The 27,962-nt window shown below is 44.6% G+C and overlaps 1 protein-coding gene across 1 annotated transcript; it reads right to left on the reverse strand.

Annotated features, from left to right (window-relative positions):
• Nucleotides 1-5,536: 5,536 nt before the first annotated feature.
• On the reverse strand, nt 5,537-27,410 carry prag1 (PEAK1 related, kinase-activating pseudokinase 1). The gene is made up of 7 exons (XM_071896772.2): nt 27,352-27,410; nt 26,877-27,108; nt 22,262-22,600; nt 20,400-22,129; nt 12,590-12,735; nt 10,131-10,897; nt 5,537-8,383 (listed from the first exon to the last, which is right to left on the reverse strand). The coding sequence occupies exons 3-7, from the start codon at nt 22,529-22,531 to the stop codon at nt 7,202-7,204; spliced, it is 4,095 nt and encodes a 1,364-aa protein (XP_071752873.2). The 5' UTR covers nt 22,532-22,600; nt 26,877-27,108; nt 27,352-27,410; the 3' UTR covers nt 5,537-7,201.
• Nucleotides 27,411-27,962: the final 552 nt, after the last annotated feature.

Below are 27,962 nucleotides of genomic sequence, written 5' to 3' on the forward strand. Positions count from 1 at the left end.
GTAAACTGCTCTTTCTCTAACTGACTTTCACTGTGTTGTCACAAATTCATAGAAGACCATGGATCTTCCATCCATTCATTCCATCCGTTAGTAAAATCTTAAAATCTTAAAATCAATTCTAAATCAAACAGGTAGCCAATGAAGAGAAGCTAAAATGGGGGTGATATGGTCCTGTCTTTTAGTCTTAATTAAAAGCCTTGCTGCTGCGTTTTGCACTACCTGCAGATGAGGGATGAACTTTTGGCTCAGGCAGGAATAATGAGCATTACGGTAGTCTAAGTGAGATGTGATGAAGGCATGGATAACCTTCTCAAGGTCAACAAAAGACAAAAAGGACGGAAGCAGGACTGTACCACTCTTTTTACTTGTTCCTCAAAACAGACGTCATCAATTATTTCACCCAGGTTTCTGGTGAAAGGCTTAATGTTGGCAGACTGCCAAGCTTGCTTTGAATCAGAACAATTTCTGATTTGCTGTCATTGAGTTGGAGGAAATTTTGAGACATCCAGTTCTTAACATCGCAATGGCAACCATTAAGGAAACATATACACAGAGAAAGTTAACTGACTTTGAATATAATCCATCTTCTCAATAAAGAATCTTAGGAAATCCCCACACCTTTCTGGGGAAGCCTTGCTAGTATTTTGGACTTTAGGGGAAGTCAGGACAAAGTCTGTCACAGAAAATGAGATTTCAGCATTGTGGTGATTATTGGATAGTATCTCGGAATGCCGCCCTCACATCCTTAACTGCTTTCTGGTAGCTTTGACATAACACCTTTTAATACCAGGAGGAGGAGGAACACACTTCCATCCGTCATTGATGGGTGGCCTTGTGTTGCTCTCTTAGATTGGTCATACAGGAATTTAAAAAAATGTTATATCCACTGGGGCAAAAGTCCAGGTTTTGTGTATTCATAGTGACCAAATAGAGCACCCTATAGCGGTTGTAACCATCCAAGTTGAGGGGCAGAAGTACTTACTTATTGTAGGAATAATGGATAAGGTACCATACCAGGTGCTGGATCTGGGTGTGACCCCCTGACACACCAACTGCCCCAAGGAAGTCTCAACAGACCCCCACTGTGCACACTCATCAAAGGAGCTGTGATCAAAACACCTAAACAACAGTATTGTCACAGCCCTCTGTGCCCCATTGATCTTGATTCCCATTCCATGTGGTCTCACCTGACTGGAGGGCAACCCAGCATGAATGTGCCTCACCTGCTTTGTGCAAAAGTCCCAAATATTGACCAAATAACTAGAGTTGAACTGAGCATTCTTCCAGGAGTTTGATTATTTTTTACGAAGTGTGTAACATGCATTTTTATGCACATGTATTTGTCTGCATCCCTGAGTTGTACCATAACTTCTGATACATTCAAAATTAAGGTTTAGTACTGGAATTACATCCCTGCCTAAATTTATTGAGATGACCAAATGGTTGCACATAAAAACATCTTCCGCACGTTGTTCGAGTGAGTTAGAAATAGATTCATGAGAGACAGAGGGCCCTGTTCAAGAATTCGTTAATGAATGAACAACCACCTTTCTACCAGACAAACTGCATGAGCTGAGCCTTCTTGTTTTGGGACAAAGACCTCTCTCTTGCTACCAGACACTGAACTGAACTGAAGATCTATCGGTTAACTACTGCAAACAGACCCTGCTTCACCAGCCACCTTTGTTCCAGCAGTTGTTGTGCTGCACAAGGTCAGCAGAGCCACCAGCTGAAGAGACTTGAACCCACCTGCTGCCCACCTGCCTCCTGCTGTCTCATCTTCACGGGCCCCTTGTCTCATCAAGCAGCAATTACAGCGATTATAATATATTATCATTGCTCTCAAACTCAAACATACCAACCTCTTAATAAACTTGCCAATAACCTTACATTAACTTTGCTCTCTGAGTCTATCGACACCCCAGGTCACATTGAAAGGCTGAGAAAGTTGCTCTTCTTCATTATTCCTCACCTGTTCAATCAGTCTTTGCATTCTGCCTGTATATTGTCCTACCTGTCTTACCGTGTGCTGTATGTGTGCTTTTGTCAGTAGAGTTGTGGTGGAAGTTTTCTGTAATAAAGAGACTTGGAGATGAGAAGTTGTCCTTCTGTTATCTTTATTGCTTGCAAGCAAGGCGCAATGCCCACCCAACGAGTGTGTGAGACAAAGAGCGAAGCAATGAGCTTTGTCCACCCTTCTTATAATCATGTAGTAGAAACAGCCGAGTCATGAGAAGTCCGGCACATTCTTATACTTGAAACATCTACGATTAGGGTGCATCTGTGCAAGACAAAGATAAACGGGCTAAACTTTCCAGGGTCATCTTCACACAGTAGCCATTGTCTCAAGCCAGTGGAAATGTACTGAGAGCAGACAACATAGAAATAAGACAGTGCTTAATGCATAGAGAAATAGAATGGTATAATATAATTTCCACTACAAGAGTCATAATCCATTTTTGTGTGCATTTAAAGCATTGTCTTTGTGGTCTTTGTGTTGGTTATCAATCAGTCATTCAAGTAGAACTCGAGCCCTTCAGTAATATCTTTAATCCTACTATATACATAATTGACAATATTCTTTACTTTTGGTCTGTACACCGTTCTTTGTGCAGTGGTACCCCCATTGATATGGAATAGTTAATTTGCGAGTCATGCCCACAGTGCCAACTTACTGCTCCAAGCCAGAAAGTAGATAGGGCCTCTTTTGTAACCATGCCCATCCCTCATGTCACCATTATCCACACTGCTGTGTACATTGTTGGCCCAGAAAAGTAGATTCAAGTACATTCTTGTGGTGTGTGTTTATGCCACATGATAACCTGGGGCTTTCCCACTTAGGAAGATCAAGGCCTGTCACGTAGCAAACTGTATTATTCAGATGTTCTCTAGGGTGGGAATCACACGGGAAATAATCACTGACCAAGCTAACTTTGTATCGAAGCTGCTCAAAGATGTGTACCACATGCCAGGGATCTGTGGGGTGAAGGCTAGTCCCTATCTTACACAGACAGATGACCTTGTGGAAAGATTTAATAAGAAACTTAGGAGGAAGTTTGTGGTGGACTGTGGGTCTAACTGAGATCTGTGGCCATCTTTCCTTTTGCTTATAGAGAGGTGCCCCAAGCTTCTACAGGGATTTCTGCCTTTCAGCTCCTGTATGGCCATCAGGAGCGGGGTTCGCTTGTTGTTCTGAAGGAGGCCTCCGGGGGGCAGCAGCCTCAACATCATCACACAACCTGATCTCATTTGCCCTGGAGATGAGAGACAAGCTGGACCACTACCAGGAGCTGGCCAACCGTCATCTAGCCTTGTCCCAGCATGGGTGTGAACTTTTTAGATTCAGATGTGCATAAATGTAGGTGGAGAGAACGATAGTGATAGCGGAGCGAGAGGTTTTCCAGAAGAGGATAAGCAAAAGTCCTGCCCCTTACTCAAAACTCAACTTCTTGTGGCTGCATTGCATTCTGGTCTATTTAAGCTACTATCAGCGGAGAAATTTGTATCTCTGCCTCTTCTGTGATGGATTTCTCCAAAACTTGACATTTACCATGGATAGTGTATTTTAGATAGTTGAAAAATGTTCTATCAAACTTCATTGTAGGGGCTGTAGCTGCGCTGGAAATATCTCAACGTGACACCTCGTCTACGCTTTGACCTTTATTCTGCAGGAATAAAAAAATACACCACCAAGTAATGAAATGAGCCCAGATGTACATCACCAGTAGCCGTTAAGCTAGCTTTTAATGTGTTTCAGGGTGGATTTTTCCTTTAACTGTGCTCTATGCTTCACATAACTTGAGATATTGCTTCTCTCAGCAGTGACATTTTACCAAATCTAGCCTTTCACTGAGTTTTGAGTTTGACTTTGACATTTTTTTTGTCTTCCAGGTTATACGCTGAAGACATTATGCTGGGATGCAAATTTGCTCAAATAAAGCATGCGACCACCTGACCTGTGTTCACTGGAGAGAAGAAAGAAGGGAGTCTGGCTGTTGTTATCAGGGGGTTATTTGGATGCTCAACAGGCTGCCTCAGTGTGTGTATGTGTGTTTGTGTGTGTGTGTGTGAAAGAGAGAGAGAGAGAGAGAGAGAGGTAGAGAGACTGACTGCTTTCCTAGAAATGCCATTCCATTGGTCAAAACACCATAGCAACATGGTTCCACCTATGACAAGGGAGCAGTCAGTGGTTTTGAAGGAGTGATGTGAAGCAGAAAGCTACATGGGGGGAGTCAAGGGCAGCACCAGGGGAGGGATTGGAGAGGGGGAAAGTCTGGGGTCTGTTTAGGCCTGAGGCTCCAAACTCAAATTGCGATTCCACCACACGTCCAACCTGTTCTGTTGTGTTAGCCTGTGCAACAGACTATACACACACATTCTCCCTCTCTCACAGATGCTTCTCCTGGTTACCTGACTGGAATGTTTACAGCACTCTCATGCCTCTGACTGTTTCTTTCAGTTAGAAAATAACATAACTAGGTATCATCCAAACATAAGGAACTACAGTCGCTCACATACCTTGATTGTTTTGGACAAAACAAAGCATCTTATTCATATCAAAAGTCTAAATCAGTTACATAGTAGCTCCTATTTCTACAAGACATTTTCTACAAGTCTTCAAGAGTGTTCAACTGAAATGTATTTCCCTGTAGAGGATTTCCCCGTGTTGCCCGATGCTAGCGCCACTAATGGATTTTGCTGGTTGTTATAGGGTTCCTGGCCCTGACGCCGCAACTACAAAAAAGTCTTGGAAGTTAGATGTCGCACAGTCTTGCATTCACTGTCCTTTCAGACAATGGAAATGCTGAGTTGGCAAATACGGTAGAAGAAACGGAAATGCAGAAGAATGCCTCCATGCTCTCTGCTGTACTAGTCAGGCCTGGAGACGAGTATCAACAGATTCATTTTACAGATATGCCTTACATGATCCATGTACTTCAGAGAATGTGTTGCACTCCATCCACATTTTAAAGCCTAACAGGCATTGTGGTCCCCGATTTCAGCGTTTCTCCATGTAATGCACAATTTTAAAGATGTAAAGTGATAAATTAGGAATGGGGAGCATGAGTGTCTGTGTGAAGGGGTACGGCCCATTAAACGCAAAGTGCAGGAGTGGTGGTTGGGCATCGGACCATCCCTTTCTCATCTAAAGTTAAAGTGGGAGCACCATTTTACAGTTTGTCGTGTCGTGTGTATTAAGACAGAAGTCCTAGTAAATACATACACTGCACTGTGCACTGGGTAGATTTCAGTACGTAGGTAACATTTGCTCAAAAATGTTAAGATTGTGACTAAGATTGATGTATTTCACCATAGTCAAGTGATGTATATTTGTTAAAAACTTACTTCAGTGCATAGTTTCACTTTAAGCAAAGCTCTCAGCTGTTGTTACTGACAATGCAAATAGCCCAAAGTTTTTGAGCACTGTTAGCACAGGGATACATACAGTAATAATGTAATTGTATTTGTTTTATAAGATCTGTGATCAGTGTGCAGTGACCTACAAAAAAAGATTGGAACACGCGTAATACTGTGAGAAAATATATGCACAGTTTATTGATAGATGCAAATAGGTGAGGCTCACACAAAATAATTTGAATCGATAATGTATTAGTTGTGAGATCAGACCATGATGTTTTCTTCTCAACACCATAAACACCAGTTGTTGACAAACACCAGCATGTGGACTGTTAAATTCTTGCAGCTTTCGGCTCTGTTAGGAAATTCTTTATTGGAGATAAAAAGCTCATAATTTGAAGCTTTTTCAGCAGCCTGTATGGGCTGTGGGAGGCGGACAACAGGCTTACCTGCTGCCACTCCAAAAACAAATAAGTTGACAAACTACACATGAAAATAAACAAAGACATTCCAGTGACTACTACAGGATAACAAATGGTTAGATATCATAAATACTTACTTTTACTACTGCTCATATCCATGGCTTTTTAAGACCTGCTTGGGCTCATTTTCTTTCCATATCATCTACAAATCTCTGTACAAAGTTCTGTCTGTTTCCAGAACATTCCGTGAAAGGCCAGTTTCACAAATATATATATATGTAGGAGGAAGGAATATTAACATTTACATTTGGGTTCTGAGTCACTGTAACATACAGAGAACAAAAGGCACTGTGACATGAGTCAAAACATTCAAATAATATTAACAAAAGTTTTAAGGGAAATGTAAGGGGAAATTGGGCCATAACCGTACTGTAGTAGCTAATGTTGCCAATTGTTTTGTCAATCCAATCAAATATTAAGTTGCATTAGACAGCACGGCTTATGATTAATTTATACTAGGTTTATTTATTATGCAACACCGCCTATCAAGGCTTGTGAGACAACACTGACTTAGAGATGGTTGCCCTGATTAATATTCCACAAGTACAGTTATGTAGGCATCATCCTGCAACTTTTTCCAACATGTGGATTTGTTTTAAGATCAGCTTAATTTCTGTTGTTCACACAGTATGTAGTACTGCTGTATGTGCCCGTTAAAAAATGGATCATGGAAATGGTGCAGTAGTGTAAGCCTGCTTGTGACCCCATGTTTTTATTTAGTTATCCGAAAAGTTAAAGTTAGCTGCACAATTAGATACAATACAGCATTATTTTGTTGAGCTGCTTGACATTTAAAGAATGATTAAGTACATTATGCACCGTAAGCCTGTTCTCAGTGGGTAAAATGTCTTGTCGGTATTTGATAAATACACACAATACAGTGTCAACCATGAAGGCTTGGCAAGTGTCCTACTATCAAAACTGCTCATATTCCACATTGTGTATACAGTATATTTGTCAGCATCAATGGCACAAAGTGATTCTCGTTTGTATGTGAATATCTTTGTGAATTTGTCCATACGTTATATGAACATCTATATTCCACAGCTGAGTTTTAGCAGGTCATTTATTTGTCAAGTTAGCAGTCTGCAGCAGTGTACTGCTTGTGTAAAAGGGACGGAGTGGACGGCACGGTTGATGCATGGCTCTCATGCATGTAGCAGTAGCACAAACAGACAGGCAGGCAGGTTCACATTATCTCCTGTTCAGGAGTTCAGCCTCTTAGGATGAGGACCCATCCATAGTGTCCAGACATTAACATTGTCATTACTGGTCTCTCTCATACACACATCCACAAATACACACATTACATCGGCACCACTCAGACACACTTTCAACCCTCGAAGCACCTCAGTAAATCATCACTTGAGCGAGTAGAGCAGTTCGGCCGTATGGCAGAGAGACAGAGGGTGAGCCGAGGAAAAGTACTGACAGCACAGCCAGTCCTCCAGCTCAGCGTTCCTCTCCGGCTCCAGCGAACGCTCGGCGAACTTCATCATCAGCAGGGCCCGCTTAACGTCCAGCCAGTTGAGGAGGCCCTCGTGTCGGGATCCCTCGACGAAGCCCCCCCCCTGCCCGTGCCTCTCCCACTGCTGCTCCATCAGGTCCTTCCTGGGGCCCCAGAGGAGGCTCTGCAGCACGCGCTTGGCCTCCTGGATGTGGATGCGCTTGATGGGGTCGGGTTGGAGCAGCAGCTGGGCCAGCCTCTGCAGGCCAGTTGAGTAAAGAGAGACGGCGGGGATGGGGGGCAGGTCCTCACAGCAGTAGTCTTGCTCCCTCAGCGCCGGACTCACCTCAAATGGGTTGGGCTGGTGGAGGAGCTCATAGATCAAGATGCCCGTCTGGAACTCATCGAATTTGCGATATTGGGCTGCTGAGACGATCTCAGGCGCCAACCTGGCGTGGTCGCGCTTGATGCGTGGGTCAACACTGGTCGAGGCAGCGTCCTCTGAGGAGCGCCGCTTGGCCTTGGCAAAGTTGCTGATGAGGAGCCGGGGGAGGTGACGCTGACTGTCTGCAGCGCCCGAACCGTTACTGGTGCTGCTGTCATTGGCGGTCTGTTGGGGGTTTTGAGAAAGCAGTTGGGCTTGTGCCACCAGCGGCCGGCGGTGAGGCACCATCAGTAGGTTTTCTAGGCAGAGGTCGCGGTGCGTGACCCCATACTCCTTCAAGTGCTCCAGGCCGTTGCATAGCTGCAGGAGCAGGAAGCATACGCGGCGCTCATAGACTTCTGGCTGGGCCTTATGAAACGCCTCCCACTCCCGCACAAAGTCTGCTGCGCTCTGCTGAGGGACCTCGCGGGTGATGACCACCACCCGCTCTCGGTCTGCCTGCTGGCTCGGGACAGGAGCGGAGGGCTGAGGCTTCGACGAGGCCGGTGTGGTGGGCAGGGAGACTTCATCGGAGGGCAACATGCTCTGGGGGACACAAGCGATGAAGTGGCCACAGTCCTGCTGCAGGTTAAAGTGGGGAGGCATACTCTGCTGCACTGACAGGCCGTACAGATGGCCCTGTTTGGCCTCCACGGACGGACTCTTACAGATCTGCAGAGGGACAAAGACGAAGGGCGCAGGGAGGAGGGGATGAAGCAAAGGAGGAGGGAGGGAGAAAGGGGCAGAGGGGGAGCGTGAAGAAATCCAGTGACACAGAGACAGGGAGAGAGGGAGGCAAGAGACAGAAGAAAGGAATTCTTGTTAGTAAGGTTCCAAGGTCAATTCCAATTCAATTCCTACTCTCATTCAGTCAAAGCCAGTTTCCTGGATGCAGGTTTAAGCCTAATCCTCAACTGAAAAGCATTTGAAAAAGAGAAGGATCCTCTCCTAGTGGGTCATTTAGATTCCAGGACTGGGTTCAATTTGTGTTCAAGTAACCTACAACCGCCTCTCAAGGCTTGAAATTCTCTTTCAGGCAATGGGAGAATCAAAACCACTGTGAATCAAATCTTCCAGTGGAATCCACACATTTTAACCCAACAGTGATTCATAATTTGTATATATCAAACACACACACACACACACACACACATACACACACACACACACGCCTCCACAGACATTTCAGTATTTCTGCTCTGTTCTGTTCTCATTCTGTTTTGGGATTGGATTTGTAAATGTAATCTCTACTTTGTGAGGAAATGGATTAAATTCTACGTTCATGCCGTTCATGTTTCAGTCAGCAGCACACTGGTGGACTTGTGGTCTTATTGGCTGCCTGGAAGTCTGAATGATTTTTTCCTAATATGTGTAAGAAATCAAACAATGTCATACTTGGCAAACACAGCTACACAGTGTGCACGCACACACACAACTATAACAATGACTAATTCTGACTTCAAATTGTAGCCTGATGATTAATATTTGAGCTAGATGATTTCATACTACATGATGTGTATTGTGTGTGTGTGTGTGTGTGTGTGTGTGTAGGCCTTGACAACAGGGGTTTGTCTGACTGTAAATCCTGCCTGGCATGTAAAGATTAATGGGCCTTGAGACATTAAGCAACAGTGTGGGCACCCGGGCTGCAACACCACACATACAAAGCTGCTGCTTTGCACAGCACTAATGACTTTGGGACAAAGGTCAGCGAGACTGAATGCACACCCTTCCTCCTGGTTGTTTACAGTACATGCCCTGAAGGTTTCTGCTGTGGCGAGACCTTCACATCTGTCGTCTGAGAAACAAACAAGACCACCAACCCGCTTCTCCTCTGCTCTTTCCGTCTTAGAACAGTCAAATTCCTTGTTAAAGGGTCCGACTTACTACACCCACTGTGCACCTTATTCTTAAACAACAGTAAAGACGACCTTGACTGATGAGCCGCGAGTGGCCGGCTCGCTCGACAACAACCTGGAGTGGAGACAGAACGTAAACACGATCTGCAGCTAAGAGCCAAACACACAAGCCGCACTTGTTTAGAATTCCAGAGAGTTTTGGCCGTCTGTACTCACAATAATGTTCAAACACAAGGCTATATCCATAGAGTGACTGCCTCATATCAAAGCACATTATCATAGGCTTTCTTGAAGTATCTGCAGGTCAGGTTTGAAATAATAATACTACAAAGGCCCATTCTGTCCCTGACAAAAATCTATTAAATATTTCAGCTGCATAAAACATTGATTGATAGTAATGTAGCTTTTCAGATGTAATATTAAGGACAGTGCTCTTCAGCATTCTGGTGTCCTGGAAGTGAACATAGTTATATCAAGCACACATCGGCCAAATCTCATTATACAAAATACTTGTATAATGTATAATGTATAACAAATTAGGCCCAGATTTTGGAAATTACCTTAACAGCGTAGGAGTTGCTGGGGTCTGAGGCGCAGGCAGCAGAATAGTACACAGCATCTCCCGCATTGCAGCTGGGCTTGTTACAGGTGAGCTTGAACAGAGACCAGTTGCTCTCCTCGAACCTAAGCGGGTTCCTCTGGGAGCGAGTGAAGTGGTCTTCACATTTCAGAGCGAGGCGCCGCAGAGACTCAGCGTATAGGCCTCCGAGTTTGGAGTAGACTCCCTCCCTGCTGTCGATGTTACTCAGCAGGGTCTGGAGCTGCAGGCTGGAGCCCAAGCTGGGTGCCGCACCCGGTTCTGAGGCTGAGAAGGGCACACTGAGCTGTGGGGAAGAGGAGCAGGTCACGCTGCCTCGGCAGTGGACTCCCAGACGCCCGCGACCCTTCAGTGGCTCGTCCAGGGTCCGGGAGCGTGACGGCCGGCTCAGCGGGGCATGGCAACGCTCCAGAGACTCGTTGGAAGAGAAAAGCGGCCGTGGGTCCACAGGGCTGGACGGTAAACTGGACCGGGAGCTGCCATCACCAGGTCGACACACGTTGCTCTCCGAGCCAGTGAATGGGAGGCGGGGGTAGGCTCGAACGAAGGGTTTTCCGTTTGCGCTGTCGGGGGCAGACACGGTGCGGTTGACCATCTTCTTCTCTGGGAGTGGCGGCGGCTGGTTGCTTATGTTGCTGAATGGGTCTGGGCGAGGAGACCCTGGAGTCGAGGCCATCGGACTTCTGGGAAATGGAGAGGTACAAGCCATCCGTGTTGCATCCCGAGAACCTGAGAAGTAATGATCAAGATTCCAGTCAGACATCAACTTATCAATGTTCTGAAACAAACTTTCTGACATAAGAATTAAGTATTTCATGAAACAATTGGAATATCTATTAAAAAGGAAAGTAAATACTCCAGTCGACAAAAGCGCAAATATACAGCTCAAACTTTCAGAGACTCTACGATAGTTAGTAGAAGTCTTGAATATAATCAGATGACAGCAGGCAGACAGATAGACACAGGAAAAAAAAGACAGGCAGACAGAAACACTGAGGAATACAGAGTCCAGCAGCCTCTGCTGCTTCACAGAATGGATGTTTTGTATCTAAGTGTCCTTGTGACTTAATTTCCCATAAACTAACAGTACATAAACTACATATTCCTGGGTGACAGTGGCCAATTCCACATACTTCCTACACCGATCCTATCACTGCCTACTGGTTAGCTTCCTAGCTAACACAAACACATACCTCGTTGCCTCACAAGACAGTTGAAAATTTCCATAATCCAACGTTCAAGGTGACACTAAAAACATCTTCCATCCAATTATGATGAATTATTGAATTAAAGACTCAGAGTTGAAACTTGACATTGCATTAGATGAGACAGATACTGAGATAATTGTGTGGTGTTGACTAAAATAGCTGCTTTCACGGAGGGAAAGACCGTAAAGAAAAAAGTACTCTGTAGGATGTAGCCAAGCCCTTTTTCCCTCGTTATCAGAGTCCATAATTATCTCTTCAAACGACATTTCCCAGGAAGTTACAGCAATTACAAACGTCTGAGCGCCACAGAGGTTTGAAACTGACATGTAAAGGATGACAGCCAAGGACAGAGTGTCAGATGCCACTCCTTCTAAACCATATTCCTCAATTTTGGTGTAACTGTACAGATCTGAATTTCTACAAAATTTCATCTTAAATTTGTGAAAACAAAATCCAGCCTTGTCTGTTTTTGTCAAAAGATACAGCAGATAAGATACATATGCACTTAGTGAAAGAGGAAGAGAAGGAGTTGACAGAGGACATCTGCTGCTACAAAACCTCTCTGCAATCTCTTTCCTCTTTTCATTGTTCTTACTCAGTTTCACTGTGGACAAATGCTTCCTCATAGCTAAACATGACCAAGCAGGTTGTTTTGTTCCTCCGAAGAGCAAGACAACTAACTTCCATTGATTCATAGATGATACTTATCATAACTGGTAGGCAGTCTTCTAAACAAATTGCATTCCATCAACTTATGCACATCATTGGCAGAGTGCCACTTACCAGGCTTTGCAAAAAGCAGCTCTGACCTAATATTTGAGATTCATTCATATTAGATCTCATACTGCTGTGCAGTATCACTCAACAGGTATCAGATAAAGCCCTGTTGTACCCATTTGCACTATCAGTGAAGGCTGTAGATAAACTAAAATGTAGCACCTACCCATTATCTCACTTAATTGCAAGTTTCAAGTTTTTAATTGCTCATCCTCCTTTGGCTACATTACAATGCATCAGAGATAATCCTTGGTGTCAGTGGAGTGGGTTGACCTGCGCTACAGACGTCTTATTGAATGCCCTTAATCTAACCTAACCTAACCTAACCTAACCTAACCTAACCTAACCTAACCTAACCTAACCCAACATAACATAACCTAACATATCCCAACCTAAGTGAGTACTTAGAACCTGAGTGGTACTGTACTGTACTTACCAGTGTCAGCAGTCAGGCTGTCGGTGGAGGCGGTGGGCAGGCTGGCACTGCCCAGGCCCCGCAGAGACTGGGTAAGGCTCTCTACTGACCCTTGTTGGCTACAGCGGTCCAGCTCCATGTTGCTGCCGCTCATCTTACCACACAGTCTGCAAAGGGAAGAGAAACGGAAAGGGGATTACAGAATACAATGAGACAAACAATGTGTTAACACAAACACACATTTGTTCTGTCTGTGTTGTATGCGTTTTGTTTCTGTCCTGCGTGTCTACCTGCATTCCTTTCTGCCTAACCGTTTCTTTTTGGTTGGCCGGTGGTTGCCTGTGCATGTGCCTGAACTTCTCAGCATGTGTTTCTAGTTAAATGAGTCAGTTGGTCTTGTCTGTCTGCTTCCCACTAATTTCATTGCATATAGGAAATTCACTGAAGAGGCACGCCAGACAATAAAAATTAACAGAGGACTATTGTAATCAACTGGAGATATTTAACAAGCAAACAATGATAAAAATATATAATAAACATAATATAGCATTAGCAACCAGCCAGTTTCCTTTTAGAGGTAGGAGTAGAGTGATCATTTCACAAAACAATTGATAGGCACCTGCCTCTTCAAAACATATCAACAGTCAAAATCTTTCCCATAATATCCCATCGGGGAACTAGCCTAATAAGTGTGGTGTCACCAGGTGGTTAGTCTGTCAGTTTTGCTGCAGGGCTTGAGTATTTTTATGTTTCTATGGCCTCTGTTTGTACAGGTACAACCACTCACTTCCAGTTGATGCTTTACTTATTGGCACAACCTGTCTCTAATAAGCCCATTGATTTTGAATGAAAAAGCAACTCCAGTCAAGAGTAGTTTCACTTCTTTGTTCGAGAGGCACACTTCCCTGATTCAGTGTTGAAATATAGCCACAACAGTGCAGCATACACAAACTTTCAAATACAAAACAAGCATATACAAAAAAAGTAATTTTAGGAGATGATAAGAATCCATCAGACACAGCAGGTTTTTCTCATTTCTGATTTTGTCTTCTCAAGCCAGAAAAATTGCCTCTGTATCTTATCTGCCCCACATTCAGAAAATGATAATTCCCCTTATCTACCTGGCAGAGGCTTTGCTCTGAGCAGATACGTTTGAATTCTTCCATATTCTGTTTGCCTGGTTGCTATGGCAGCCCCTTATAATCCCAATGAAAATGACTGTGCTTCCCTGGAGTAGCTTTTCTAATCAAGGTGACCAATTAGGCTGAGTGACAGCCATTCAGTTGCCTCATTATACCAGCTAATGATTCAGAGGAGCATGGGTCCATCCCATCCCTTCATCTCTCTTTCCTCTCCTCTATCACAAAATGACTGCTCTATCCATTTATCTGCTGGCCCCTGACTTCAATCCCACCATAAATCAGCAGAACAAACAAATGAAGAGGAGAAAAGGAGGAGAGCAATGGAAGAGACAAGGGGGGGGGGGGGGGTTCCTCTATGGGCAGCTAGCTAAAGGATCCTCTATCGTTTTACAGACAAAGGGGCTGTGATGAAAGGCAGTGGAAATGCAGAGGCAGAGCAGAATGGTAATGGGCACAGAGATTGTGTGAGTCTTTGTGTGTGCATGTGTGCTTCTGTCTCGCTCTAGATCTCTCAGATTTGTATCCAAAACATTAGATTTTCCTCAATTTCTTCACTGGTGAAGGAATGTCAACCTCACTGCTTATGTCCTGGGCTAATGGGAAGATGTGCACGGCTGACTGAGCCCTCTGAACAAGGGCATGCAAGAAAGACCTGGGCCAGATTAGGCCTGCATGTTCCCATAGGAAAAGACAAGCACGTCACACATTCAATATTAAAATGAATGATGATTTTAACTGAACGTACAATTCCAAAACCCATACAGTAACTCATCAAGTGCATGTACATGTCTAGGTCATGACATAAAACTTTATTCATCAGGATTTTATTGTTGTACTTGGCTAAAACTGTAGTTTTAGTCTAAACAGTTATTAATAAATGATAGAAAATAAAAGATAACAGCCATTCATTGGCTAAAAACAAAGTCAAAGTGCAAGTGAGATGTCGTCCCACTATATGATCGACCAAGCAAACCTGTCAGACAAGGTTTGTATTCAGACATGTCTGAGGCACATCTACCCAAACAAACAGTGCCAATCGGAGCCTGGCAACTTGCAGCAACCCAGATTTAGAATGTAAACAAGCATGCTAAGGAGCATATTGGATCTGTTGACACACATGCTATCATGACATGTGTGTGGTATTAATAAAGCAGAGTGAGACGAGCTTGGGGAGTTTAAATAGGGATGGGCTTGGCGGTACGGCTAACTAGCTGCAGATAGTGGTGTGACGGTGTAAGCTGAGACCCGCACTAAACTGCCGTGTTGTTGTTGTGGATCGGGTTCCCTCCAGGATTGGTTTCACTTCCTCACTCATCTTTTATTGGGGAGTCTATAGAACTATGATGTCTAGGTGACTAAGTATGTACATTGTAGACTTATGAACACACACACAGACACAGACAGACAGACATATAAGCTGCCACGACTTTCCGTGAAGAAGAGATAAGAACTAACATCTTTTTTATGAGAACCATTCAAGGTCTAACCTGGTAATAGAAGCATTAAGAGTGATAAAATAAAATACTGTAACCTTCCTACAACCAACACAATTAATGTTGACAACTAACAGAACATGCAATAGAAGTCTATTGGCTGAGATGCTTGCCACTACATTCAATTAGCACAAAATGACCATAATGTATCTGTAGGGGGTTTGATCGATACCAGTGACTCAACAATTTCTTCACTAGGTGCTGAGGTTACTGGCTTTCAAAACTCTGGCCCGTACTCACTCCCTGTCCGCTGGAATTTCATCAAACTAAAACATTTCCACTGAAAATCTTACTCTACAGTCTTGAGGTTTTTTTTTTATAAACTAGGTTGTACCGCACTGTGTTTATGAGGCACTGGCTCTCCTCTACATGCATTATACGCCAATGCTTTGACTTGCCCTAAACATCCTCATTTGTTAGGATTCAGGGATTTTTCCATGGTGGTTCCAGAGTTAGGTAAGAAATCAGGCTGGGTCAGACTTTCTGGACAGTCATATATGTTACAATATAATGCAGACAGACATCTGTATCGCAGACTAGAGGAGAATGGCACCCATTGTTTCTGTAACAGGATGGTTATTATGGCTGTAGTCATATAAACCATGCCTTTGAAGCCAAGATTTATTAATGTTCGACAGGAATCCTTGTCTCTACCTCGTTATCTACTTCAGTCAGCTATCTCCTCCCCTTACTCATTGCACCTCCCTCCTCAGGCTTTGCACCTCGTCACATTCTATAGATTTCATTTCATTGCTCCTCTCTGTTTTTCTGCTTTTATTTAATTCTCTCAATCCATAAGCTACTTCGCTTCTCATGCTCCTCACCTTTGTTTCCACTACCTCCTATATTTCTCCCTCAGACTAGGAGGGTGGTGCGTATATAAAGGAATGAGCAAACTCTGGGTAGGAAGAGATGAGAAAGAGAACAAAAGGCAGAGTGTGAAAGAGTTAGATAAAGAAAGAGAGAGAGAAGGCTGGCCGCCCTCCATCTGTCATCACGCCTTCCCTAGTCACCTCTGAGGTATGGCTAGCCAGCTCCAGATAGAGGTGTGACAGTGAAAGCCGAGGCCTACGCTAACCTGCCGTGGTGTTGTGGTCGATCAGGGCCAGGCGGATCAAATTTCCACAAGAGTTACTTCCTGACTCTCATTCAGGGCTTCTTTTATTGAGGAATCTATACAATTCTGGCGTCACATGACACTCACACGAACTCTGCCACCAGTTCCCTGAGCTTTTTTAAAGTTGTGAACACGAACATTATCATTTTAGTTCACAACTCTAGAAGTTAAAATGTGATATAATACAAATACCCCTTTAACCTGCAAACTTAAGATGACAGATTGCTCATAAATTTCACAAAGACTCTTACTGAGGAAACGTGTGATAAAAGAAAGTTGCCATCAGGTGCCTACCTCATATTGGAGAGGTGGAGGTCCTTGTCCGGCTGGCGGGCACAAAATGCCCCTGGATCAGACCGGTGGCTCTCTAAAGCCCTACCATGTCTAGTAACACAAGCCTGGCTCCACACGAGTCATATGTGTATTTAAAGTCTCTCTCAGCAGGAAAAGCAACAGCACCCGTTAATGCACGAAATTAAAATACCCATATCTCATATATAGCATCCGCTCATACACATTTAACTACCTGCCAGTTCACTTCAGAGCAGCTTTTGCTCTGTCAGACAGCAACAAGATGCTATCTGTTCTCTGTTGCAGAGCAGGATAGCTCTGCGGAAGGAGGGGCAGCACATCTTGGCACCATAGTTTATAGAGTGCAAAAGGCAGATTTTCCAATGGGTTTGAAAGAACATGCTTGTTCTATAAATTCTAATTCTACTGGTGGCAACTGACTGCCGGCCTGGGACAGTTTGGGAGTTGCCAGGGGCAACAATCTGTTCCGTAAAGCCCCTCCTCCGAGCAACCTTCACTGACCAGTTGACACGCCTATCCTGTAAGAGTACATACACACTCATATTGTGCATGACACAGGCGCATGCACACACAGAGACACACACACACAAACACACACGGACACACACACACCTCGTAGGCTGAGCCACAACATGATGTGGAGGTTGACTTAGGTTGCTATAGGGATAAAAGAAAGGTTCAAGATGTCAGATTTAGTGTGTTCCACTGTGATCAAAAGCTCTGATCGTGCCCATAGGAGAAAGGCAGATTTTCCAAACCATCTGTGGCTCTTAAATGATTCAGCACATCAAAATGCTGCTTCACAGGGTGCATGTACCCGTAGTTGTGTGCGTGTGTGTGTTTTGTTAACGTTTTCAATTCATTCCATACACAAGATTGCTATTTGCTGTAAGTAACAAATCTGTCCTTGAAGTAAGTTTTTATTGCTTTGCAACAAGATTTGTTTCCCTTTAGTGTACTGCCTGTGTTTCCCATATGCGAGCGGTGACTAGGGACACTTGTTGTGTAAACACACTAAACCCGCTGATAAACTTGGAACACCAGAAAGCAATGGTGGTCGCTGGTTGGCTTGAGGCGTGTTCCCACATGTGTCTCAACAAGGTGTATTTTTATCAGTGCAGAATGGTGGCAATGTCATAACAGGAGAGAGGTGGGTCCGTACTAGAATTACCACAAACATAAGGGTCCCTGAAATGTGATCAGCAATAGGCGTTATCTTGCTACTGACTGGCAGCAAACAGAGTGCTGATGGTGAAAATTGGTTTCATTTGGGTGTTTCACGTATCACCACAACTGAGTTGCCAAAAGAGAGAAGAGAGTCGGTTTTAGATTCAGAGATCTACCTAATCACAATTCAAAAAAGTACTTGAACTGTGTCATCTGAAAGAATATCACATGTATAGATGTAGCTTATACTATGTGCTTTAGACATGTTTTGGGAAAGTGTCTCAGAAAAAAGTGCTGGTTTCTGGACAGGACAACGTTCCAGCTAGGTTTTTGCTGACTATAGCAGCTCAAGATGCTCAAGTGAAGAACATCTGCTCAGTGAAGTCTTGAGGAAGTCATAGTCCTGTCTTACACCTAATCACGCTGCTCCAGACAAAGTAAGGTTTATTTTGGGGAGATCACTTGATGCTCTAATAACTGCAACACAAGGCCTCTTCTCTCTTTCTGCTTTGGGTAGGTGACTCAGACGGCAGAATGTATTCTTAGCGTAATGCAGACGCACGTTAAAGTATGTGTGCAAATGTTATTGCTGTTAAATGGCTATGAAGGCAAGCAAACCCATGTAAAGTTTAGAGTAGGTCACAATAATCAGTCTGCAACGATGGTAAAACATTATCATTCTGCATATCCTGTCATTGGACGTAATTAGATAATATTACATGCATTTAAGCCATAATAAATAAACATTAATAATGACATGCACAAGAGTACAAACAATGCAAATATGATTAATACCACATTGCCCAAAGATGCATCTTAACGCCTACAGAGACAGTTTTCTCTTTGTGTGACAATATCAATAGGACAAGGCCTGTCTTTTTACAGTTCTGTCTATTGTGTGGCAGCCAAAACAAATTTACAGCAACGTGACACAGCAGGGGGCTATTTAACAGACCCATTTTCTGTGTTAATGAGAATTGAAAAAGTCACATTACTACCATGAATAGAACAGGGAATGCATTGAGGAATATGCCGGAACAGTTTGAATGATCACAAGGCACTAGAATGGAGGCTGATTCAAGGCTGAATAATCATGCTATGAAAGGAGAGGGCACAGTAGGGTTCACATATAAATGGCTGCAATAAGCAGGGAACCGCTGCATGCATGTGCACACACGCACAGTCCCAGTCAATATACTATAGCTTACATTCCATGAGTAGCACCAAGACTATAGTCTGTCCTATCAGAGAGCAGAGAACTAAGAGGGTGATGGAAGTGTTAAATTATGTAACGTAATGAAACTGCATTGTCACGGCTGAAATACACTATCATTAATGCTAATGTAAGTCACAGGTAGGAGTATGCGGCACAAGCACGCAAGTATGTGCCACTATGGACAGTTCACATGTGGGCTGAATGCATAATGCCTTGACCAACTTACAAAGGACTTGCATCTGAGGTAGGCAAGTATGTTACAGCAACTGTGTGCAATAAAACCGCCATTTGACTTGATTTTGTAAGAGTTGTCTTTAAAATTCAATTACTGAAGAAATCATAGCCCTTCCTCACCAGAAGGCTAATGTATTCTCTGTGCTTTACACTTATTTAGCATTTAGCATAATAAGAGTATCATACGCAATAATGAGCAAAGCATCACAGGCAATCTGTTGGAGATTACACATGGACAGATGTACGTTTCTGTCATGCTCTATCTCTTGAGCCACATTTTAAACAACTGCAGTCAGTGTTCCCCGTAAATTTTCAGGGAGGGATTGAAATAAAGAAATAAAATGAAAATAAAAATGTATTTCTATGAAATTAAGAAATAAAATGACAATTGATGACATAATTCATATTAATTAAGTACACATTTATTGCTGGCTCAAGACTTTTACTTTTGAAACAGAAACATGTAGCCTAACATACAAATAATACTGTATTGGATTAAGGTTGGGTAAAAATATTGATAGCCTCGCTGGCAAACTTTCTATCTAAGAAATAAAGTGACAGTTGATAACAAAACCACTTTTGCTATTTACGACCTTAGAGGATACTTTAAGTTCATGTAAACTGAAATCTAGCCACAAACCACCTTTTGCTGTCACTTTCCCTGCAACTTCAGCTGATTCAACTTCAGCTGATACTCTGTGTGGCTCTAGTTTCACCCTCGGCTTGGAAAAAGATGCACTTTTTTCCACCTAACAGCCAAGTGGCGTGGCGTTCAGACATTTCGGTTCTGCACCCATGATGGATGTGTGTATTTTCACCTCACGGATGGCGCGCAGCCTCAGTTACGTGGGGAATAGAAGTGGGTGAAAACAACTCTGCCTGAGTGAATGACATTTCATCAAATTGTGAAATCCCACACGAGTGGCGTTAAAAATCCTGCAGCGACGGGGCTCCGCTGCTGAATAAATGTAGTGGAAACGCTGGACTGGCATGCAATATAATGGGTGGATCTTGAAAAAAGGATTTATGCCTTTTTGGTAGCTGTCTCAAACCCCATCCGCCTTCATTCTACCTACCTACCACTACTTTTTCCTATATGAAGGTTAATAACTGAATGTGTAAATGAGTGAGTGAGCAAGGTTATTCTTACCTGTGGTGTTTCTTAGGTGGGGGAGGTGGTGGATTGGGCTCATGGTTGGCAGCTCCCTTCCCTGCCGCCAGCAGCTCCGATGAGCCAGCAAGCAACGGTGGCTTGGCCAGCATGCTGCCGCTATGTTTGCCCTCCTCCTCTGCACCGGTGCCCTCAGTCTCCCCCTGACAGGCACCATTGTTGGGGGCAGGCGGGGGGGCCGTGCCTGGCTCTGTCATCGGAGGGGGGCTGCTGTGGGCCCTCCAATCCCTGGCCTCCTTCCAGACAGCGGCACCATTGACCAGGCCCGTCACCCGAGAGGTTGTCCCCGGGTTGGCTGCCTGCTTCTTCATCTCCCCCTCTTTCCGCTCCTTCTCCTCCTCCTCCTCTTCCTCCTCAATGCGACAGTTCCAGCCAGAACTGTGGTGGTGGGGCTTGTGCCAGCGTTCGGAGGCTGCACTGTGGTTCTCTGTATGGTGCTTGAAGTGTCCCTCTCTGGGGGAGATGAGGACGAGCATGGGGAGGTCAGGGAGAGGGACGGGAGAGGAAGTGGACGGTGAGAGGCTGGAGGTGCCCAGTTTGGGGGAGCGCATGTTCCTCTTGGGGGGAATGGGCGGGCTGGACTGAGGCTTGGGCTGAATAAGTGGGGCAAGGCTGGTTTCTGTGGTCAGGGAGGGGGCGCTGTGGCTGGGGCTGGGCCAGCGGAAGGCTGGACTACTGGGGTCTTTGCGGGCTGTGGGGCTGAAGTGGCATTGGGTGCTAACGGCCGAGTCGGGGCTGCTCAGGTAGAACGTCCGGTTGTTCTCCTCTGTGTGGGCGGCCATGACGGTGATCGTGGCCCGCTGGCTCTCTCCTGAAAGCTCCTGCTCAGAGCCCTGGGATGAGTTCTGGGTCTGGTTCGGAGACTGGGACTGGGGTTGTGATTGTACCCCATTGCCCTGTGGCCTGCGCTTTTTCTTGGTGCTCTCTGCATAAATGGGTTCTGTGTCTCCTTGTCCATTGGGAGTGTGGGGCGTTGACTGTGGGCTAGCTATGGCTAGTGGGCTTTGGGGGCTCTCCGAACTGGCTTGCCCTCCTCCCAACCCCTCTGGCCCTGGAAGTGAATCTGTACTGCTACGATAAGAACAAGAGGAATCTGATAGACTGGTCGGTTCAGACAGGAAGGGAGCAGAGCGGAAGGACGGCTGAGGATTGTGGGTAATGGTGTCCAAAGTTAAGGCTGAGGTGGAGGAAGTGAGAGAAGTGCTGGATGGCTCCATGGTAACAGCAGCAGTACTCCCAGTGCTGATACCATTGCTGTGGACTGTGGCAGGACTGGAAGCGATGATATCCGCAGACAAAGGTATCTCCACAGATGCCTGACGGGCCTCCTGGTAATTTGCCCTGCTAGTCACAACACCACTTACGCTATAAGTGCTCTTGATGGTTCTAGTGGTGGTGGTACTAGTCTGCTGCCTGTAGGTCTCTCCATTGGCATTCCCCTTTAAACTCTGAGAACCGCGGCCCTCCTCCTGGGTGACAAAGATGCTGCTGATGATCATGGAGTCTTTGGGCAGGCTGGTGGGGGACAAAGGGGCCAGGGGGCCGGGGGAGAGGCAGTTGTTGTAGTCCATCTTGGAGTCCGGACTTCCAGGGCTCTGAAAGACAGCCTCTCTGAGGGCCTTGTTGCAGCCATTACTGTCGATGTAGAGGGAGGACAGGTCCAAGAGCTTCTTCAGGCCCACGCGCTCCACTGGACTCTTTGTGTTCTCCTGACACACAAAGACACGTACAAGACATTATTGCAGACAGACAGAAACAAACAATTACAGTATGTATGATGCAGGAAATAGAGAATTCAATACATAAACAAACAAATAACTCAAATAATTATATCTCCTCACCTGCTCTATGTTCATGTTGACATCAGTCATCAACTCGTTGGTGTCAGGGTTCATCATGGTGGGTTTGACAGCGATGGTTGGCTTGCTGTAGGGTGAAGGCACCGTTACTCCAGCTTCTTCATCGCCTCCCAGACTGGCCCTCAGACAGACTGCTGGCAAACCGCCATCCAGGCTGCCGCCAATGGACCTGTGTGCACTAAGTGGGTGGAAGCAGTTCTTACAAGAGCCGGGTTTCCACACGTGTTCTGCAAAGTCACTGCACGCTGACATCTTCGGTTTGCTAAATTGGTCAGAAGTGGCTGCTGGGAGATCTGCAGGATACGGGATGAACTGGCATGGCTGGCGGACCGAAGGAAGGTGGTGACGTCACAAGATGTTGACCCCAAGGCAGTATGTGGAGAAGAGAGAAAAGAGAGGAGATACATTGTGAATGGAGTAGTGTTCATTTTACATAGATAATGGACTACTATATCATTCTGACAATTATCCAGTTGAATAATCACTAAATTAAAGTTATATTTTTAAAGATCCAGTGCACAAGCTCAAAATCAGACAATGGTAGAAGGAACGCCACACATGAATGTACTAGGATTTACATTTCACATCGCTACATCAACAACTTAGGCAAAATGCTAATCCCACTCTACCTGGACAAGACACTGAAGTCAGTCCAATTACTTTTTTCCCACAGGTTGTATCATAAACATGATCTCTCATGAATCTGTGATGAAATAATAACCAACTGCTGTTATTAAGTATGAACTGTGACTCAGGTTCAAAGGTTTTCACAGCCCCTGTTAAGAGCCAAAAGGTGGCAAGAGCAAGGACTTCCTCTGTCTTATCATCTCTACTGCCATACCAATCAAATAATAAAAGCTACCAGTATGTTTTCCAGAGCATCAAACTCTCTGAGAGAGGGGGAGCCAGTGTTTCCTCATTTTGGCTACATTCCCAAACTGAGATGCATTTGACTTGGATTGACTTCCATTTCTAAATTTAGTGTCAAGAGGCCTTAACATTTCACAATGAAAAACAACGACAAGAAAAGCTTCAAACGCCTTGTTGAGCAAGAGCTGGGCTGCCCGAAAATGTGAAGACAATGAAGATGGTCTCAGGGTTGACAAGTGCCTCAAAGCTCATAGTTAGGGTTTGAATGTTATCTGCATATGTAACTTAAGAAGACCCGCTGTGTGCGCTGTGCTTCTTGTTCCCATGGGCTCCTAAATTAGAGGGTCTGGGGTTTCTGCTCAGCCAAAGGCTTGCCTGTGTGAGCCCAGCAACATAAAAGCCCTCCGGAGCGCTCTGCAGCCCCCGACATGCTAGAAGAAGACTGAGGAGCCTCAAGCATCCCGGAGGTCGGAATGTCAGGAATGTCTAAAGGCGCAAGTCTCACCAGGGTGAATCTCACACCCACAACAACCTCCCTTCCCCCCTTTCCACACACACACACACACACACACACACTGAAACCTCCTTCTCCATGTGTGTCCTCCTTCCTCTCACAAACACACTGACACACACATACCTCCTTCCTCTCCCTCTCTGTGTGTCCTGTTTAACTGGGGTGACGGTGAGAAAATCAACACCATTTCAGAGAGATCATTTGTTTCCTCGTATCTGGGTGTCCCTCCCCATCTTCTTAACACAGTCCTAATTGCCCTACAACAAGCCTTGGAAATGGTGCATAGTGACATTAGCCCACCTCCTAGACTCATTATCTGTAAAAAACATCAGAGGAAGCAGGAAGATGAACAGTGAAATCGTTACTCACCTAAGGCAACGGACAAGGGTCTATATACTGTATGTGCTCCATTGGCCTAAATACAATTTATTATGGTATTACTGTTCCATTAGCCACAGTGATTCATTATTTCATATTAAATCCTATATTCATTTATCAACTAATAAACTTGGGAATTCTGTTAGTAAAACAACCCTGAGAGCTACTCAGGCTATAGGAATGAAGAGTCTTCCTGTTAGTAAAGATACTGCATGTTTACATTTTTCTTTGTTCTGTCTGACTCAGTTTGGGCTGGAAAACACCCAGTAGATCACTGTTTGTTTAACCATTCCTGCAACAACATGGGAAGCAGAGCCTTGCCTAACTTCAAATGGCATTGTGCGTGAGTCATATGAGGCGCTGAATGATCACAGAGAGCACATTAGGCCCATTTCTGGAGAAAGGACAAACGGTAAAATCAGGCAATCACAAAGCATAGACAGACAGACAGTCACACCATTCTCTTTGCCAGAGAATGATACAGAGAGCCCTGTCATGATGTGTTTAGTAGGTAAGACTAACTGACAGGAACAGACTGATCGCTGCTGCTCCACTTTCACAGCAGGGAGCCACCCAACAACAACAACAGAACTGGACATGTGGGAGGTGCGTTTGAAACGTCCAAAGTTTCTGTGCTCTATCTGAACTCTCTAAAAGAGACTCACAGAAAGCGTCTTAAACTGCGTCTCAGTTTTAGATTATTTTAGTTCTTGTTGACAGGTTCAGCTCTGCATGTTTGAACAGAGATAGACCCCACTGTCAACATTCCCCACACCTTCTCCAGCTCAAGGTCCAATATTTCTCACTTCCTCCTGTAAAAACGCAGCGGGGCTAGCCACCAGGACTTCAGCCATATCACAAATTCAAGCCCTGCCTTAAATAAACACTGACCGGCTATGGAAATTGTCTCATAAGCGTGTAAAAAGTCAGAAGGCTAGAAAAACAGATGAGGGCAGAGGAAAATGAGTAGACTGGGTCAATGTTGGTCTTGTTAAACCGGCTGTGGAATTCACCCTGATGGATGCCTAATAGAGACGAGCCCTAATGAACCTTCCAGTCACAGTCTCCATCTGTCTGCCCATACACCACAGACTAACAATTCAATTCAATATGTCTTACTGGTGTGAACGTTTAGAACAGTAAGTATTAAGATAGAGATCACACCTTGTATCACTGTGTGTGTGTGTGTGTGTGTGTGTGTGTGGGTGTGAGGGTGCATGCATGTGTCCCAGTGTGGGTTGACCCTCCACCACACAATGGCTATTAACAGTCATGACAGTTCAATAGAAAATTATACAGAGTCTCTGTATAGTGCCTGATGACTTGATGCCTCAGTAAACGCTGTCATTCAGTTTGGCTGAGATTAATTAAAAGAAAAAATTTAAATCCAGTTCCCCTGACCTGCACCCTGAATAGGCTACTCTAGATATTGCAACTTTGTAAAAAAACAAAAAACAAAAAACAAAACCGTAATGACCATAACTGTGGCTAGAAGACACCACCTGACCTGAAAACACCACAACATGCTGTTGGCTCTGGGCTTCTATAATGCAATGAAGAATGCGGTCAGGAGACAATGTTAGACTGAGTGGCAACAGTTTGACAACCCCAAAGATACGGAGACAAAAGAGGAGCAATTAAGGTTGTTAAGGTTGAGGTTAGAGGGCTTATCACCACTGAACAGATGATAAAACTGTACTTTCATGCCCTATTGCGCAAAACAAAAGATGTTTTAGCCAATTTGTAAACTCTGGAATATGAAACGGAAGGAGGCAAACGCAGAGACAATTTCAAAACAATGAGTCCAATCAAACTTGCTGAATTCTCGGAATCCTAAACCAGCAAACAAGAACACACGTGTGACCCCCCCCCCCCCCCCCCACACACACACACACACACACACGCACGCACGCACGCGCGCACAGAAGAGATGGCATGCAATTTTAACTGCAAACTTTGTTGATTTCCATCACCCGAAATGGAATGGGCTGTAATGTTGAATGAAAAATATCACTGTAGATATTCTGTCCTCATTTGATGGTTATTATTCTATAGTTAATGTAAGGTAATGTAATTCAGTTGCTGGTCACCTTCTGTTTCGGCAAAGTAGGCTGTGGATCCCCGTGCCAAAAAACACCCATTGAACTGAACTGAGAGAGCGCGAGAGAACAAGCCAGTCCATCATAATCAAAATAATTAGACCACTGTAAATATTCCACACGTCTGATAAACAGGCCATCCCAATGTGTTGTCTCTCACTTTGAATACATATCCTTGTACGAGGCAAATTGTCACGTCTGCTCGCTCGCCTGCCTCATTCACGATGCCCATTCATTCAGTTCAGAGCCATTTACAAGTCTCTGTTTCCACCGTATGTCGGGATTTCCGCCAAAACCTGTGAACTTTAAAAAAAAATCTCAAATCCATGATGTGGCCCGAGGATCACCCATCAGCATATTTTACTAGGATATGTTCGAACACAGGTCCGACGTAAATAGCCCACGTGTTTCGCTTGTTAATTTTTAGATCTGATACCATCTAGGATTTCAACACTTGTCTCGCCTGCGGCCGGGTTCGGTTTAAGGTATTGTAGACAATTTGATTTGGGCAAAGCCATGAAATGTCCTCACAATGTGGCACAATTGCAAGAATTATCATACACCCAATTAGCCTACAATTAATAAAACCAGTAGACATTTTAACTGCAACAATTGTAGCTTAACCCAATATCGACTGAATGAAAGCCTACTGTAAAAAAAAAAAAACCGCTTACTACAATGTAACCACGGCTAAATAACCAAGGTTACCCTGACCAAATCTATTGACTCTGCTTACCTGCTTGGACTTTCAATTGCCTGGCAACACAAAGCTCTCCAAAAAACAAAACTCAATCGTGTGACTGTTCTTTTGAATCCCACAAATGTCGATATCCGTGTGCCTTTACGTATCCAACATCCGACAGGTTGAGGAGTCCCGGCGGTGTGTGATGCAGGGTGGTTCAGGTCCGACCGGGTATGCTGCTGTTGTGCTGTGCAGAGGTGGACTGCTGAGGCAGAGCACGAGCCTGCTGCGGCGTGGGGAAGAGAGAGAGAGAGCGCGAGAGGTGGGAGGAGCTCCTTAACTAACACACTACCAACCATGCAGTCTGGACACTGGCCACCTTCACAGGTTTCATCTATGCTGCTTCCCTACTAGCACTGTCATAGGGGTATACGGATGTTTTTCATTGTAAATAAACAATATAATTTTCAGCTTGCCAATCATTTTGCACAAAACAAAAAATAAAACAAACAATTCCTGGTTAATTTACCCACTGGCCTGCACAGGTTCGTTGATGTGGGGCAGGTGGATGTGTTTCGCTGCCCCTTCCCTTCCTCTCCCCCTGGAGTTTCCCTGCTCCTGTTCATTATGGCTGGGGGTGACAGAGAGACACTGCCACTGCTGCAGAGCTGGGCTGCACCCCTGCTGGTTTCCATTACAGGCAGCAAAGGGAGAGAGGCAAAGCCCACATTGCCAGAGAAACACAACCGCTGAGAAGTGAAACATCACAGTGTCAGTTGAAGTCAGTTGAAGAGCCTGTGCCTCTACCTGAAAAATAACCCTGAAACAAGGTATTATTGGGTGCTGCTGATAGGGTGACATCTTGGCTCTTTGACTATTTTAAGCGAAGCCTTCTGAAACACTTACAATATCTGTAGCATCCCCGGCTGAATGATGGTCTAACTCTTAAACTGATGGTTCACAAGGTGTTTATTTTTGAGCAAATAGACGACACTGTAGCTCCATGAAAACCGTGAACACCCCTTGAACACACCGTAAGAGCTACAAAAGGAAACAAAAATAAAAGCATTACCATCTTTTCACATTCTGATGATAAGCTTATTGCACTATAGCCTTACAATATTCAACAAAACGAAAATC

The sequence above is a fragment of the Centroberyx gerrardi genome, chromosome 2, assembly GCF_048128805.1.
Source record: "Centroberyx gerrardi isolate f3 chromosome 2, fCenGer3.hap1.cur.20231027, whole genome shotgun sequence".
NCBI lineage: Eukaryota > Metazoa > Chordata > Actinopteri > Beryciformes > Berycidae > Centroberyx > Centroberyx gerrardi.

Bases quoted from the DNA above. Each gene is read 5' to 3' on its own strand.
- prag1 (XM_071896772.2), bottom strand. From the start codon at position 22,531: ATGTCAGCGTGCAGTGACTTTGCAGAACACGTGTGGAAACCCGGCTCT. The intron at 22,130-22,261 runs GTGAGGAGATAT...TTTGTGTGTCAG, and splicing joins TCAACATGAACATAGAGCAG to GAGAACACAAAGAGTCCAGT. The intron at 8,384-10,130 runs GTAATTTCCAAA...GTCCCTCTGCAG, and splicing joins GCAACTCCTACGCTGTTAAG to ATCTGTAAGAGTCCGTCCGT.